At 39.2% G+C, this 17,797-nt stretch overlaps 2 protein-coding genes across 2 annotated transcripts; both read left to right on the top strand.

Moving 5' to 3' along the window:
- Nucleotides 1-597: 597 nt before the first annotated feature.
- On the top strand, nucleotides 598-4,446 carry LOC109087884 (pikachurin-like). The gene is made up of 5 exons (XM_019102074.2): nucleotides 598-1,219; nucleotides 1,982-2,125; nucleotides 2,228-2,311; nucleotides 2,550-2,653; nucleotides 3,220-4,446. The coding sequence occupies exons 1-5, from the start codon at nucleotides 1,083-1,085 to the stop codon at nucleotides 3,369-3,371; spliced, it is 621 nt and encodes a 206-aa protein (XP_018957619.2). The 5' UTR covers nucleotides 598-1,082; the 3' UTR covers nucleotides 3,372-4,446.
- Nucleotides 4,447-12,129: 7,683 nt separating this feature from the next.
- Nucleotides 12,130-16,930, top strand: LOC122142281 (melanopsin-A-like). Its single transcript, XM_042752303.1, has 5 exons — nucleotides 12,130-12,533; nucleotides 14,679-14,812; nucleotides 15,015-15,218; nucleotides 16,499-16,670; nucleotides 16,771-16,930. Exons 1-5 carry the CDS (start codon nucleotides 12,400-12,402, stop codon nucleotides 16,928-16,930), a joined length of 804 nt encoding a protein of 267 aa, XP_042608237.1. The 5' UTR covers nucleotides 12,130-12,399.
- Nucleotides 16,931-17,797: the final 867 nt, after the last annotated feature.

Genomic DNA, 17,797 nt, shown 5'->3' with positions numbered 1-17,797 from the left:
TGCTTATTATTTTTCGATCAATTACCGCGTTGTTTGTTATTTAAAAAAAAAAAAAATGCATTTGTTTTTCAGTTTTGTGCGTTATTATTTTACATGTGTTTTTAAATATTTTATTTATGCTTATTATTTTTCGATCTATGACTGCAATACATTTGGCGGGATTCTGATCCCATACACTCGCATGCATCTGCTCATCATGACAGTACCTGGATCAGTGAGCTGCGTCTCGGGCCGATGACGTCACTTCCAGGGAGGCATGTTTTGTAACACGCCCCTGCCCCTTGACTCCACCCCCACGTCAAAACAGCGCCACAAAGCGAGACGCGCAGAAAAATGAAGCGCACAGGAAAAAACTGCAGCGCAAGCTCAAACTAGACCGACACGCAAAATCAAATCAGTGTTGCAAATAAAATAATAGATATGGACCATGGAAAATATGTATTGCAAAATCATTTCTTTTTGCGCGGTATCATTTTATGTTTTGCAATTCTTTATTTTTGTTTGCAAAAAGCAGTAAAAATTATTTTCCCTCAATACTTTAATTTTCGTTTGCAAAACTTTATTTTCTTTTGCAAAACTTTATTTTTTTGCGTATAGCTATATATGTGATATTATATTGACTCCATATGTATCCCATGATGCAATGCACTAGATTTATTGCACTCCTTGACTTAATTGTTCAGTTTATGTCTTTTTAATGCAAAATTAGATAAAAATGCGAATAACTGTATGAAAATGACTGAATACAGTGCTTCTCATATTATTAGTATACGACTAAAACTAAATTTTGCAGGAAGGCAGATCTCCAGGAGAAGGATTGAGCTCTAATTGAAAACTTTCTTTCCGTAGTACACAAACAGTATTTTGTGTTTGGTTTTAAACTGAGACGTTGCTCTGATATTGATTGCAGACTTCTTCCATAACACTTCAAAATCTTTCTTAAGCTTCTTTTATTCTGTTTTGTGCTCTCACTGTGCAGAATGTGGGAATTACTGCTTAAATAGTAAGTGCTCAAGTCAGAATGTCTCTCATTCATGTCTGCTGTCTAGTAAGAATAGCTTTAGTGTATTTATTTAAGATGTATGCTGCCATCTAGTGCACGTTACAGAGCTGCGCGCTCTTTGTCTTTTGCTGTATCAGCTGTCACTGAATCTATTGAGATCCCTCAGTTCACCGGACGCAGTTATCTGACATATGACAACAGAGATATCCTCAAAAGGTAGAGTACTTTTGCTTTTACACTCTATAAGTGCGCTCAGATTGATAGAGTGAATTAGTGCCTGCTCACTTTTTCAGTAGCATTGGTTCAGGGAGTATTAATTTATCTTATAGGAATTTACGGTCTTTGTTAATACGTTATATGCCATGAACTAACACAACCAGCAATGAGGTGAATCTCAACATTACAAAATTAGATTTTAAGCAAAATGTATCAGCAAATCAGACTGTCTACTTAACTGTTTTAGTGAGGGAAAGAACTACAATCCAATGAAGCCTTGTGAATGACAATTAAAAACGATTGTGAAATATAGAACTATTCATTTAAAGTTGTTGATTATTACTATAGAAACAATAGTTTATTGCAAAATGTAAATGACATTGTTTGCAGTGCTTCATTGGAGAGTGCAATTTGGTGCAACTTTGCTCACTGCAACTCTCTGATTGGTGAGCACAGCATCATGGGTAATGTAGTTTTCCACTTTGAATTCCACGGTTAAACATGATTATCTTAAAGTTGTAGTTATTTAAAATAATCTAAACAGATGGCTTCAACAAAAGCACATACCATTGATTAACAACCATGGAGCTCACAGTAGGTCTGTCTTGAGTCTTTATTTATAGGTTATCATCAAAAATCTATTACTCAGTGGAGAAAATGTTTTTACTTCTATTGCACTCTATACGCTTCATATGATGTTTTTGTCTTTTCTGTGCTTACATGCATGCACACATGCTAATATAATGGTGCGTGTCTCTGCAGGGTATCAGGTTCCAGAACAAATATGTTCATGCGTTTTAAGAGCACGTCTAAAGATGGCCTTTTATTATGGCGAGGAGACAGTCCAATGAGAGCCAACAGTGACTATCTGTCTCTTGGCCTTCAAGATGGAGCGCTCATTTTCAGGTATTACAACAAATCCGTCTGCATGCACCCACATGCTTAAAAAATTTTGCAGACAAGAGAGAATTAAAAGCATCCTCCAAACATCTCTTATTCTCTCATCAGTTACAATCTTGGTAGTGGAGCTGCCACTTTGGTCATTAATGGCACATTTAGTGATGGCAGATGGCACAGAGTGAAAGCTGTCAGGTAAGACATTTGCCATTAAATCATTATTTCAGCATGTCTTTCTTTTCAAAATTTCACGTTTACAGTGATTCAGTGTGGTATGTGCTGTTTCTTTACTTGCTAGCAGTTTTTAAGTGAAAAAGTAAATCCTGCACCAGATTTCTTCCAGATTTTCTTGAATGTCAGGCAATATGTACCATTTAAAAGGGCTGTAGTTTTCTCAATTTAACCAAGCCTTTATGTTTGTCTCTGTTTGAAGAGATGGACAGTCTGGTAAACTAACCGTCGATGATTACGGAGCTAAAACAGGCAGATCTCCGGGTAAGATGAGACAGCTGAACATCAATGGTGACCTTTACATTGGTAAGAATAAACACTATTTTGAAGTTGATTATAATGATAAAGATGATGATAATGACAATATATGTTCACACAAGATTGTGTATGAAATAAAGTAGGAATAAAAAAATATATTCAGCAAAAAATTTTAAATTGTTTAAAAGTAAGAGTAAAGATGTTAAAAAAGATTTGATTTGCTGTGATTCACTGCAGAATCCTGAAATAACTTGATCAGTGTTTTCATAAAAAATATGTAGCAGCACAACTGTTTTCAACATGGATAATAATCACAAATTTTTCTTACAAACAAAAATTAGAATGATTTCTGAAGGATCATGTGACACTGAAGACTGGAGTAATGATGCTGAAAATTCAGCTTTGTATCACAGAAATAAATTACATTTTAAAATATATTCAAATAGAAAAATGTTATTTTAAATTGTAATAATTTTTCACAATATTACTGTTTTTGCTGTATTTTTTTCTCAAATAAATGCAGTCCTCATGAGCAGAAGAGACTTCTTTTGTATTTGTCTAGTTCTGGTTGTGATTTTGATTTCAAATCTCGAAGTTTCCCACTCTCTCTCCAGGTGGGATGAAGGAGATCGCGTTGCACACCAACACGCAGTACATGCGAGGTTTAGTGGGATGTATTTCTCATTTCACTCTCGCCACGGACTACCATCTGTCTCTGGTGGATGATGCAGCTGACGGCAAGAACATCAACACCTGCACCAACTGAACACGTCAAATACGCCAGCTACAGATTGCAAACATCAGTAACTGCGATCCAAAAACAACATCATCAAAATAACCACAACAATATCAGGAACGCTAACATCACTGTCCCCAGCTGAGAAGCAACAAATATATTTGCAGTTGCAGCCAAAATGAATATATGCCCCATTCAATCCTTCTAAATGGTCATAGTTTTTCAATAATAAGCTATAACATAATAAAAGATCCGAACATTAACCTACATGTGATGAAAAGCATTTAGCTTGTAACATTATATATGTGGTGAGAAGAGGATGATAGTGTTTTCTTGTGAACTTTCCATTATACACTAATTCCTGCACCAACAGCGAGAGTTGGCGTTGTTTTTGTTTAGCTTCTGCACTGTCTGTGTAATAACGGAATGGTTTTCAAAGACTTACAGTAGTTGAATTACAGTAAATATGTTATAATATTTCATAAGCGAGCATGCAGATATTGGAAGGCAAGACCAGCTCAGAGGTTTTTAGTCCATCAAGCAACATTTAATCTTTTAAAGCATACTGAATAGTCACAACTAAACATATTTATACGCCAAACTGTGTATGTTTTCAAATCTTCAACCCCTTTTTTTATGGCACTTCTTGTTTTATTCTCTTCAAGGGCAAAGGTGAGGGTTCAAATGTATTTATATTTATAGTATTTTTTATACCATTAATTGTGAATTAGTGTTTACTGATGAATTTATAGATGAAGATTGGTTGTGATGAATAGCGCAGTAAACATCTCTCTCTTCTGAGGTAATGTTTGCACTGTGAGTTTTTAGGCTGCTAGTGGTGGAAGGACAAAGTGATGTTTTTTTCTTTTTGTATGAGAGGTTTCTCTTTCACATATCTGCCTCTCTTTTCCTTCTAGCTACAAACTTTTATGAATCCAAAGACTCTTTTATATCTATTCTAGCTCTTTATTTTTGTTCATGTAAGTTAATGGATGTCTGCAAAAATTGCATATCTCTTAATTTTTCTGCCTTGATGTTTTAAAAGCCTATCATTTTGCCATCAAAAATGTGACTTACTGATTTTATTCATGAAATAAAAAGACTGTCAGACACTTCATGTTACGCGGATGTATCTTTAAATTCATTGTAAAGCGTCGAATGGTGCGTTGACAAAATAAAATTACGGTAATGTATCACTTTAATATATATTTAAATATCACAAATATATCTCAAAATGTTTTGTTTTGTTTCTTTTACACAGCCTAGATATAAACAGTTTCCGTTGTGCGGGACAAACTTAAAGTAGGTATTTGCGACCAAAATTACCCTAAACTTGTAAGAAAATTTAGAAATATTATTCAATGTTCTTCACCTTTAGTGTCATTTGATAAGAATAAGAATTTTCACTTGATTTAATTTTAATGTCATTTGATGAGAAGTGTTGCTTGATTTTACCTGATTTTATATATATATATATATATTGTGGCGGGGTGAAGTAGGACACGACACGAGGATGAGGGTAAGTTCCCCGAAGGGTGGGTTTTATTAAAAGAACCGTTGGTGCGGTGAGGTGGTTTGGGTGTTCGGTGCTCGGCGTCTTGTCTGTGAGGTGCTGCTAGTGCAGTGTGGGTCCGTGCTCTCCCATGGTGGTGGGGCTGGCAGTCACACGCTGCTGTCTAGAGGCAGAGGAAAAGACAAAGTTAGCCGGCTCTTGTGGAGACATCTCTCACCTCTGTGCCCGCTTGCGGGGTTTAAATAAGCCGCGGCTGATGGAACGCAGGTGTGGCCGCTCAACCCGTGATGAGTAGGCGCAGGTGTGCCTGCGCCGTTGCCAGGGTGACGCTGATGAGTGCTCGGGACACGTGTCACACCCCCCCCCCCCAAGCGTCGTCCTATTCCTCTGGAGCAGTGGGGAGATCGGGGGAGGGCGGGGAGTGGAGCCTGACAGACCTGCGAAAGCTGACCACAGGCGGGAGAGTCCGACGGCGTTGGCGTTGGCCGTCCCCCGCCCGATGTCGTAGGGTGAAGTGAAAGTCCTGGAGCGCCAGGAACCACCGCGTCACCCTGGCGTTGGTCTCCTTTGCCCGGGCACTCCACTGCAGGGGAGCGTGGTCCGTGAGGAGGGTGAAGTGGCGGCCGAGGAGGTAATAGCGGAGCTCCAGGACTGCCCACTTGACGGCCAACGCTTCCCTCTCTACGGTGGCATATAGCTGGTTCTGCGGGGGTCAGCTTTCGGCTGATGTACATACCTGCGACAAGACGGCTCCCAACCCGGTGTCGGATGCGTCTGTTTGCAGCAGGAAGGGGCGGTTGAAGTCGGGGGCACGGAGGACCGGTTCCGTCGTCAGGGCGGCCTTGATTTTGAGGAACGCTGCTTCTGTCTCGGGGTTCCACCCGACTTTCTCCGGCTGCCCCTTCCTGGTCAGGTCTGTCAGGGGAGAAGCTAAGGAGGAGAAGTTAGGGATAAAGCAGCGATAATATCCCGCCAATCCCAAAAAGGCCCTTACCTGAGTTTTATACCCCAAATACTTGGCTTCGGCGAGGGCCAGATGACACTTCCGGGGGTTGGCGGTCAGGCCAGCCCGGCACAGCTCCGTGAGCACCCTCCGCAGCCGCTCCAGATGGTCCTGCCAGGTCTCCGAGTGGATCACGATGTCGTCGAGGTAGGCAGCCGCATAGCCCTGATGCGGCCGGAGGAGGACAACCATGAGCCGCTGGAAGGTGGCTGGGGCCCCGTGCAGGCCAAAGGGAAGGACCCGGTATTGCCAGTGGCCGCTTGGGGTGGAGAAGGCCGTCTTCGGTTTCGCCTGCTCCGTCAGGGGGACTTGCCAGTAGCCCTTGGTGAGGTCGAGAGTGGATATGACTGTATACGGGCCTTGCCAGGTAGCCAGGAACTTGCAGGCAGCCGTGGGCACAAGGACCAGGACGTGGTCTCCCCGCTGGAACTCCCGTGGTTGGGCCGCCCGGTTGTAATGTCGTTGCTGCGTTTGTTGGGCTTTTACCAGATGTTCCCGGACGATGGGCATCACTCTCTCAATGCGTTCCCTCATTTCACGCACATGCTCGATGGTGGTTCGGTGTACTGCCGGCTGTTGTTCCCAGGCCTCTCTGGCCACGTCGAGCAGTGAGCGGGGCTGTCGTCCGAAGAGCAGCTCGAAGGGGGTGAAGCTAGTGGAGGCTTGGGGAATTTCCCGGATGCCGAAGAGCACGTAGGGGAGCATTTGGTCCCAGTCCCGTCTGTCTTCTGCTGCCACCCGGCGCAGCATCTGCTTCAGGGTTTGGTTGAAGCGCTCGACGAGCCTGTCGGTCTGGGGGTGATACACCGTGGTGCGGAGCTGTTGTACCTTCAAAAGCCTGCATACTTCCGCCATCATCCGGGACATGAAGGGGGTACCCTGGTCAGTCAGTATCTGTGACGGGATGTCGACCCGGCTGAAGAGGAGGAAGAGCTCCTGGGCAATGGCCTTAGTTGTTGCCTTCCTAAGGGGGCTAGCCTCAGGGTACCGGGTGGCATAGTCCACGATGACCAGGATGTGTTCGTGCCCCCGGGCGGACTTTGGCAGAGGTCCCACCAGATCCATCCCAATCCGCTCGAAGGGCGCCTCTATGATGGGTAGCGGTATCAGCAGGCTGGGGGGAGGGGTCTGAGGCGACGTCTGCTGGCACGTTGGACAGGCTTGGCAAAACCGGCGGACCTCAGCCTCGAGGCCCGGCCAGTGGAAAACGGTCACGGAGGCACTGTATTGTGTTTTGGGCTCCTAGGTGGCCTGCCATTGGATGGGCATGGGCGATCTCGATCACCGCCTCCGTCTTAGTGTGCGGGACCACCAGCAGGGTCTTCTCCTCCCCCCGCCGCTGGGCGACACAGTAGAGCAGGCCATTTTCCATGATGAAATGTGGTGTTGGGTGGGGTGCCGGCTGAAGTTCCTTCCCCTCGGCAACCCTCACCTGGGCCCAGCAGTGTTTAAGGCGATCGTCCTCGTGCTTCTCCCTAGAGAATCCCCCGGCTCCGGTCACCTGCTGGAACAAATCATAGTAGAGGTTTAGGGCGAGCAGCACGGGAGCCCACGTCCTGGGGAGCGGGGTGATTTTTTGGGCATAACTTTCGCCCATAGTTCCGTGGCCATCGGCTCATCCTGTGGGCTGGGAACCGCCGGATTGCTCACTGGGTCCTGGGACCACCCTTCGGGGAAATGGCGGCGCTCTCTCCCCTATCTCCCGGTGTTGGGTGGCCTCCCCCAGCTCGATGGCCTCGACCAGCTCGTTTACTTTGCCGGGTTCCGCATCCCGGCGGCCTGCCGTAGTGGGCGGGGAAGGGCACGTAGGAGGCGGTCGACCACAACATGCTCCGCTACCTGGGGTGCGGTGGGACCCCCGGCCAGCAACCAGTGTTGAGCCAGACGGGAGAGGCTAGCGGCTTGGGCCCGGGCTGGCTGCCGCAGGTCGAAGGTCCACTCGTTAAACAACTGGGCCGCGCTGATCGGTGACAACCCCATTCGTCCCAGAATCTCCATTCGTAGGTCCTCGTAGGACCTTAGCTCCGGGGGAAGCGCAAAGTAGGCACGCTGAGCCTCTCCCGTGAGCAAGGGTGCAATGATGCGTGCCCAATCTTCCTTGGGCCACGCTTCCCTCACAGCTACGGTCTCGAACATCTGGAGGTACATCGTTACATCGTCATGGGCAGTCATCCTGGGCAGCAGCTGGGTTGCTTGGACACGGGGGTCAGGTAGGGAAGTTCGCGGGGCTGTGGCTAGGCGCAGCGCGGCCACCTCTCGCTCGGTTTCCCCCTGCCGAGAGGCCATGTGCTCCATAATCTGTTGCTGGCGGATGCTCACCTCGGTGAGATGTTTCAGCAGCTCTTCCATCGTCGGGGGAGGAGCGCCACCTGGGGAACCAGAGAAGACGTGTGAGGCAAAGACCGTGAGGGGAAAAAAATCACAACAAAGAAATCCAAACCAGTCCACTCGTAGGGGTGGGGGCGTCGGTGTCCACTTCACTTGTTATGCCCGCATTCTCCACCAGTGTGGCGGGGTGAAGTAGGACACGACACGAGGATGAGGGTAAGTTCCCCGAAGGGTGGGTTTTATTAAAAGAACCGTTTTGGTGCGGTAAGGTGGTTTGGGTGTTCGGTGCTTGGCGTCTTGTCTGTAAGGTGCTGCTAGTGCAGTGTGGGTCCGTGCTCTCCCGTGGTGGTGGGGCTGGCGGTCTCACACGCTGCTGTCTAGAGGCAGAGGAAAAGACAAAGTTAGCCGGCTCTTGTGGAGACATCTCTCACCTCTGTGCCCGCTTGTGGGTTTAAATAAGCAGCGGCTGATTGGACGCAGGTGTGGCCGCTCAGCCTGTGATGAGTAGTCAAAGAAGACTGAGTTATTTCTTTTGTTATTATGTTAGTGATGCTTGTGTCTCAGATCTGCAGTGCTAGAATACATTTGGAATTTGACTAGATTTTACATTAAACTGTCTATTGTCACAGTAGATTTTGATGTATTTGATTACAGGGAATTCTCATGTCCCCACATTTTTATTTATTTATTTATTTTTTGTAATATCCAAGGCATCCTCTGTCGCACCCCAAAACCCAAATTTGGTCTGGAACAGAAAGCATTCTGGCTGATAAATGAGAATTGTCAAACAACAAGCATGCGACAAAAGTGCTGTTGAATTGATATCAGTTTCAGTTAATCATGACACCTGTTCTTTGATATTCAACGTGTCCGTGCCCTGAAATACCCTTTTTTCCTCTTCTTTTTTTCTGTCCAGGTTGACACATTTCTCTCCATGAAGCTGATGTTTAAGGCCAACTGGGGATCAGCAAGTAATCAAAACTATTCATTCCAGATAAAAAATTACATGACCATTCATCTTGGCCTAAAATAAGAGTAATCCCAAGACAACAAAAGATTAAGATGCGACATGACTCTGATAGCAAAGTTTAAAGCCTTGATAAATTACATGTTATCTTATTTCACTGGAGAATAGATCGCCAGTCATGTGGAGTCAGAGAATATACGAACTCACGATTTATTTCCATGCAAATGTAATGCTTTCCAAGAAAATCTGTCTATCCCTGAAGACTGAGAAAAAAGAAACAAAGATTGTGATTTAATTGCAAATTGAATACTTAAATTGGAGATTTATATGGATTCTTGTTTTTTTTATTTTTTTTGCTGATTTTGTAAGTTTTTTTTTATTTTTTTTTCGTGGACTCGATTTGTCACTTTCCTCTGCCTCTGTCTTTTGTCTCACATTTCAACCTAACATTCATAGTCTTGATATGATATAATGATATTTGTGCACGATATTGCAAAACATTCTCTTGATTAAACAGACATTTAATTTCATAACATTGTTACATTAATGCACAATGCTACAGAGGGATGATTTGTTCAAGACAGCTAAAGAGGCTTATGTTGGCCTATACGCATGCAGCTGTCCTATAGAAATGTAAGTTTTTGTGTGTCCTGCTGGATCCAGGATCCCTAAATCTCTCCACTTATCTGAACGAGAGTCTTAATCGTTATACTGAGTTAAGAATGTTGTTAGGTTGGTGGTTTGTTGGTTTTTGGTTTGTAGTTTGTTATGTTTTTCTTTGTATGTAAAAGATCTCACCTGCAAGTCTCACAGTCTCTACTTCAATGTAAATCTGTAGGACACACACACACACACACACACACACACACACACACACACACACACACACACACACACACACACTACTGTTCTTTATCTTAGGTCAGTACGTTTTTAAAATAAGTCTCTTGTTCATCAAGGTTGCATTTATATGCTCAAAAATATAGTAAAAACAGTAATATTGTGAAATATTATTACAATTTAAAATAACTGTTTACTATTTGAGTATATTGTAAAATTAAATTTATTCTTGTATTGCGCAGCTGAATTTTCAGCAGCATTACTTCTGTCTTCAGTGTCACATAATTCTTCAGAAATCGTTCTGAAGTGATGATTAGCTGCTCAAGAAAACAGTGTATCATTTTATTTTTTTTGTGAAAAATATTACTTTGTTTTTTTTTTGTGTATTTTTTGTGTATAGAGTTCAAAAGAGCAGCATGTATTAGACATTTTTGTTAAACATGGTAAATGTTTTTACTGTCACTTTTGATCAATTGAATGCATCCTTACTGAAAAAAAGTATTAATTTCTTTAAAAAAAAGTCTTACAGGCCCCAAACTTTTGAACGGTGTACACTCATCTCTATTAATCAGGAACCTTAATTTCTAAATTATGTAAATTCTGCTCCTGCAGACCTCATCTCTCAGATTAGGGGTGAGAACCTCTTATGTTCCAGGTTCATTAGATTGATTCCTTAATCTATTATATAATTTGCTGGAGGCTGTTGTGTTACTGTGAGCACGCTTGTCATATAGGCTGAATTAGAGTAATGCTGTTGTTGTCAGTGAGGTTTTAGCTAAGATTTAGGATTATGGAGAGAGATATAATCCCACATCTTTCAATCCCCCAGCGGCCGTTGACTGCCGTGGAGAGAACAGAAGTGATGCCTGGATTACGGTGCTAAAGCATTGAGAGATCATGCGGACAGACACACAAGGTCTCTTAGGACGAACCATTAAGCTTTTTTTTTGTAGGATAAAACAAGGTAGTCACAGTCGAAAGTGTCTTTTCTGCTAATGTTATAGCAAAGCTTTGCATTTGCAAAATGTGCAACAGAAAACAGCAGAACTCATTGACAATAAAATCAAGCTCACTGGAAGTTCTCTGGAAACTCCCTACTTTTTTTATAAAATTAAGTACTAGTAAAACATATGAACAAATTCATATGTTTTCTCATGAGATCAGGTTGGATTTTGCTTTTTTTGTTTAGATATGGATGAAAGACAGAAGCTTGTTCAGAAATGCATTGTTGATTGCCGTGTTGTTAACGAAGACTATTAAAAAACACGTTCTGAGATTGAAATAAAGGTGAAATAAAATATTAATATTCTATGAAAAAGTAAACTTAGAACATTTTAAAGAAAATTTGAAACTAAAATGAAATGAAAAAAGAATTAACGCTAAATAGAATTATTATTATTAAAAAAAGAATCTTCTAACGTTTTTAGCAAAGCTTTGAATTTGTCAAATAAAATCTATGAAGTCAAGCTTGTTATTGTTAATTTAATATATTATTTATTTGTTTGTTTGGATTATTTATTTATAGATTTTTGAGTGGTGAAAACACAAGCCTATTTACAAATGCACTGTAGATTGCATTCTTTTGATGTTAACTGAAGTGAAAATCAATTTTTTATCAACTGAAATAAATGAAAATTAGAAATATACTAACTGAAGTAAGTTTAACTTGAAGTTCTAAAATAAAAAGCTAAATAGAATTATAAAATAACAAGATTACTGAAAATTGAAATGAAAACTGAAAATATAAAAATATTATTTTATACTATAATAGTATGCTATAAAATAACACTTGTACGTTTGACTGTGTTCAGGTTGCTCTGTGACATTTCTGAAGAGCTCAGAGGAACTTCAATCACTGCGGCTCTACTGTACATGTTCAAACCCTCATTCGCTCTCTCATTCTGAACCTCCCTCTGACCCTCACATCCATTACAGACCTGATGAATACATTAGTGATGAAAGACGGAAAGCACTGTAATCTATCTGACACATGTTCTCATTTCAACTTTCGCATTGTTTCTTTTATTTAGTCTCATCTCATCTTGTTCTTCTCCTCTTCTATTCATGTTCAAAGAGGAGAGGATGTGAAATAACCCCCAACTGTTCACTTTTCTTAATAACCTGCTGCTTGTGTGTGTGAGATGAGCGTGGGATCGCTCTGAAGACACAGAAAAGCTTGGGTGGGACAGATGCATGAGCGAGGGGTGTGTCATGTGACATGACAAGTAGGTCGCAGTGTGCCGTTACTGATAGTGTTTAACTAAACTCTCCCTTACTCTGAGCAGAGACAGACTGAGAGGAAGTGATGCAGGAAACAGAAGACGGAGACCATGACTAAGTCTGTGCTCAGGTTTGGTTTGTTGAAGTGTAGTTCTTCAGTGTTTGTTGCTGTATCTTCAGTTTGGTGATGGAGCCTCAACGGCAGATCTACAAAAGGCTGGACATCCCGGATCATGTGCATTACATCATCGCCTTCTTCATCCTCATCATCGGCACTTTAGGAGTCACGGGCAACGCTTTGGTCATGTTCGCCTTCTACAGGTATGATTGCTTAGTTGTTTGTTGAGTTGAAGAACTTAAACCAAATCTCTTAACTCGTCTCAGAAAGTTTGGTGTTTTATTAGTTTATGATAAACTTTATGATACATTTAATTAATTATCAAACATTATTAAATAATACAGTGCTTAATAGATTAGTGTTAAACATGATTGAACTTTGATTCATACACTTTCATGTATATTTGAGTGGTCGATGCTTAAACTGTAAAAAGCAAAAAGTGTATATGGTGTAAGATATAATTAGGTTATGTACTGTAAAGTTTTTCACAATTTCAGTCACCTTTTGTCTTCAATTGTACATTCAGTCTTGTAAAAAGTGCAAATATATTAATATGGGGTCATTAAAGCTGCATACATTTAGCAAAATGCTGTTTAAAATGTGAGGAAAAATGTTTTATTTTTGAGTAGATAGTTGATATTTCACATTGTCAACTTTCAAAAAATATTGAATGTCACTTACACCTTGATATATGGATATTCTGGTATGCACTGATAATATTTGTTAATAATATATATTCACATAATTATTACTTTCAATTTTGATTAATTACATTAAAATGCTACAATGTAAAAAAACTATATATATATATATATATATATATATATATATATATATATTTATATGTAATAGTATTAAAATAATATTTAAAATAATAATATATTAAATAAAATTATTAACTTAAATAAGATGAAATAATCTTTTGAACACTATCCAGCATTATTTCCTTGTTACCTTATCTAGTTCTGTTTGTTGGGTTAGACATTCTTTTATTAATTTGAAATAGCCTTGTTTAATTTTTTTTCCACTTTAAAGAGTTAAATCCATTTGAAAATGGTGCAGTATCATACAACATATTTCAAATAAAGTCTTAAAGTGATATAGTGGCAGGGAGTTTGACTGTCTGCTTCTGACAGAGCATCTCTCAGCTGTGGGATAATGCTTCTAAGTCTCGAATATGTTATTGATTTTAATTGTTTTAGTAAATTGGGTCAGTGCGGTAAAACTAGAGCAGGCGGTGAAATACTAGTAAAAAGCTTCTCTTTCTTTTTTTTACTATCCCCATTTGCTCAGATTAATGTTACACACACAGAAAACCCTGCAGGTCACTGGAAGGCCCTAATCCTCATTTTCCATAATTGTTTTTCCTTTGCATTCAAAATAGGCCAGTTTTAGACCAATGAAATTGGGAATATTGTGAATGAAGTATAAATAATAAGGCTGATGCATTTCCATAAATAGATGCAATTATTGAAATCATGGGCTTCTGTAGAGTGGAAGGAATTGACTGCTATTCCAGGAATGTTGGGAATCCCTAGTACTGCAGTACATCAGTGGAAAGAACTGCAGTGGGGACAACTGATCTGTTTGATATCAGCTTTGACAAATAACTCTTATTTGCTTCTCACCTACATTTTATGCATTTACAATGAAAGGGTTTGTTTAACCTGGTTATTGAACAAGTTAACAAAGATTAGCAGGGATATAATCGTTCTGTGTGTGTAATAAAATCTTGTTATAATATTACAGATTTGCATTTAAATTGAATTAAAAGGATAGTTATGGAAGCTTGTTTCTACCATGAGAAAAAAAAATTTAAATTGAATTAAAAGGATAGTTATGGAAGCTTCATACATATACACTTTAGGTCTCAAAATTCTGGCTTTTTTCTCGATATATCTGAGTTTATATCCACAATGTCTACATATTTATTCATATATATATATATATATATATATATATATATATATATATATATATATATATATATAATATATATACATATATATCAGATATATGTGAGGATAAAAAGTCGGAATTGCCTTTTTATTTTTTATTCTGTGGCGCAAACAAAAAGACAGTATTATGAGAAATAAACTCAAAATTCAGAGTAAAAAGTCAGATTTGTGAGATATAAACTTGTAGTTATGATAAAAAAGTTTTGTGAGTCACTGTACTTTTTGTCTATATAATGGGAGTCAGTTGGAACCTACACTTTACCACGTTATCAACAAAAATATATATGCCATTTAAGTAGAAGCAACACCTGAAATTGATTGTTCATAAACTGTACTCTTTCTGTTTTAACAATGGAATAAATATAACTTGATCTTAATATTTTTGTGCAGTAATAAAAAGTTGCGGAGCCTGCCAAATTATTTCATAGTGAACCTGGCGGTCAGTGATTTCCTCATGGCCATCACACAATCTCCAATGTTCTTCATCAACTGCCTGTTCAAGGAGTGGATGTTTGGGGAACTGGGTAACATTATCTTTATTTTTGAAAAATGTAGAACAAATAAAAGTCACATAAAATGTATTTAAAAAATCATATTAAGCCTTTTATCATCAAAAATTTCACTCAAATGAATTTTATGTCTTAAATGCATGTTATATTATATAGTAACCTTTGAAAAATTGACTATAAACACTATATTCTCTAAATAGTCTCTTTGTATCTTCAGGATGTAAAATATATGCATTCTGTGGTGCACTGTTTGGCATCACCTCGATGATAAACCTGTTGGCTATCTCTATCGATCGATACGTGGTCATCACCAAACCGCTGCAGACCATCCAGTGGAGCTCCAAGCGCAGAACCTCTCTGGCCATCCTCTGCATCTGGCTCTACTCACTGGCCTGGAGTCTGGCACCTCTGATTGGCTGGAGTAAGATATCTTTGTTCTTAGATTAAATTTAGACTTTAAATGTTTGAATATAATAAGGATGTTGGTGTCATTTTCAGGTTATAATACTTTTTTTGTGCATCGTAATGAGATAGCGTGCTGTAGCATAATGGTTAAAGCTTGGGGCTGGTAACCGAATAGCTGCTGGTTCAAACCCTACAAGGAGAAATGCATAGGTAGGCTCCAACAGAACTGAAAGTGTATTGGGGTAAAAGGCGCATTTGATTTTATTCTCCTCTAAACCACCAGATAAGCACAAAGACTTCCCACAGCACTTTCCTAAACATCCTTGTTTCACTATGCACACAATCATGGACAGCAATGCAAAGCTGATTCTCTGCTAAATTGATCTAATTGTTTTTTTTTGTTTTTTTTTTACTAATTAATGTCATATTTATTGTTACTATTGTAACAGACATATACAATTATTATGGGATCTTCAATGCTTTTGGAAACTTGAAATAAAATGAAATAGAAAACTTTTAACTATTAACTATTAACTTTATTTTATCCAAATATTATGCAAATCACTTTAGCTAAGTGTGGAAGCATACTTCTGCCAAGGAATAAAAATATAAAAAAGCTAACTGCAACTTTTCATCTTAAAATTATTATTTTTTTCTCACAATAGTGAGTTCTGATCTCACAAATCAACATTTTTTATTATTGCTAGAAAAAAAAAGTCAGAATTGTGAGATATGAACTTGAAATTGCAAGAAAAATAATTTGAGATTTTATTAAAATTACATTTTCTAATATTTTTATTCTGAGGCTAAAATAAGCTTCTGTAAAAACGGTCCACTTATCTTCTTTTTAAGATTTTTTGAACAAAACAAACAGCTTTTATAATTTATTTTCCTATAAAATGTGTTGCTCCATCAATGTTCAGTAAAAACATTTTTTTCTGCAGCTATACAGTATGGGAGTAGAGAAAAACACATGTTTCTAAAAGGGATAGTTTACCCAAAAATAAAAATGCTCTCATCATTTACTCTCCCTCAAGTTGTTCCAAACCTGTCTGAATTTCTTTCTTCTGTTGAGCACAAAAGAAGATATGGTGAAGAATGCTGGTTTCCCATATGAGGGAAAAATACTGTGTAAGTCAGTGAGGACCAACAATGTTTCAACAAATCATTCAGGTTTGGAACAACTTAAATGATGTCAGAATTAATTTTTGGGTGAACTATCCCTTTAAGATGTGACTTTAGCTCTGTTATACCCTACTGATGAAATGTATGATGTATCTGTAAATGCTCTTGCAGGTTCCTACATCCCTGAAGGTCTGATGACATCCTGCACGTGGGACTACACCTCTCCGTCTCCCGCCAACAAGAGTTACACCATGATGCTGTGCTGTTTTGTCTTCTTCATCCCTCTGGCCATCATCCTCTATTGTTACCTGTTCATGTTCCTCTCCGTACGAAGAGCCAGCAGGTCTGAGCTCGCTGAGGTGTCTTGAGTTTGAAGAGTGAAGTCACTGAAAAGCATTTAAGTCCGTGTGTGTGTGTGTGTGTGTGTGTGTGTGTGTGTTTAGAGATTTAGAGCGGCTGAGCTCTCAGAAGTCCAGCTTTGTGAAGCAGCAGTCCATGAGGAGTGAATGGAAACTGGCCAAAATAGCGGCTGTGGTCATAGTGGTGTACGTACTGTCCTGGTCTCCCTACGCGTGCGTCACCCTCATCGCCTGGGCAGGGTGAGTGATGAACATCTACACATTTCCAGAAATTTGTATTTATACATTTCTGGGTTCCTCATATTGACGTGTTCTTAATATAAGCTTAGAAAGCATTACTAAATCTATTGCTCATACTTAAGATTAGTGATCAAAGCTTGTAACCCTAAGTATGTACTACATGCATGAATGATACTCTACTGTTCAAAGGTTTAATATTGTGTGAAATTTAAATGGAAATTTCTGTGGTATTTTTTTTTTTTTTTTTTTTTGCTTACATCAACTTATCGAGTGTTATTTAAGCTGAAAGCTCTGTTCTTCTTTTTTTCTTTTATTTCTTTTCTTTTTTTTTTTTACTTTTGGTTAAATAAACTTATTATTGAATGTAATTTAAACTGAAATTTAAATGATATTTATTGATTTTACTTGAAAAAAAAAAGATAAAAGATAAGATTAATAGATAAGAATAATTGGTTCCAGGGCCATCACTTATATTTAAATAAATTGTAATTTGTTATTTTATTTATTGTTTTGTTATCAGCCTAAAAAAATTGTATATGCTACAAATTATGTTCATCTAACAAATTGATTTTTTTTTTGAGCCAAAACACTTGTTTTTAAAGTGTAGAATGATTTTAAAAGGATCATGTGACCAAAGCCTGGAGTAATGATGCTGAAAATTCAGCTTTGATCACAGGAATAAATTACATTTTATAATTTATTCTAACAGAAATTAAAAGGATCATGTGACCAAAGCCTGGAGTAATGATATTTAAAATTATTATCTGTTCCATGCAAATCGCGTAATTTTAAACTGCAATAGTATTTAAATTTAATTATTTAAATTTTTTACATTAAAATTTATGAAAAGAGACTTAAAATTTTAAAAACG

This window comes from Cyprinus carpio, chromosome A5 (assembly GCF_018340385.1).
Source record: "Cyprinus carpio isolate SPL01 chromosome A5, ASM1834038v1, whole genome shotgun sequence".
Taxonomy (NCBI): Eukaryota; Metazoa; Chordata; class Actinopteri; order Cypriniformes; family Cyprinidae; genus Cyprinus; species Cyprinus carpio.
The sequence above is the reverse complement of the archived record's forward strand: the minus strand, read 5'-3'. Positions and strand labels throughout refer to the sequence as shown.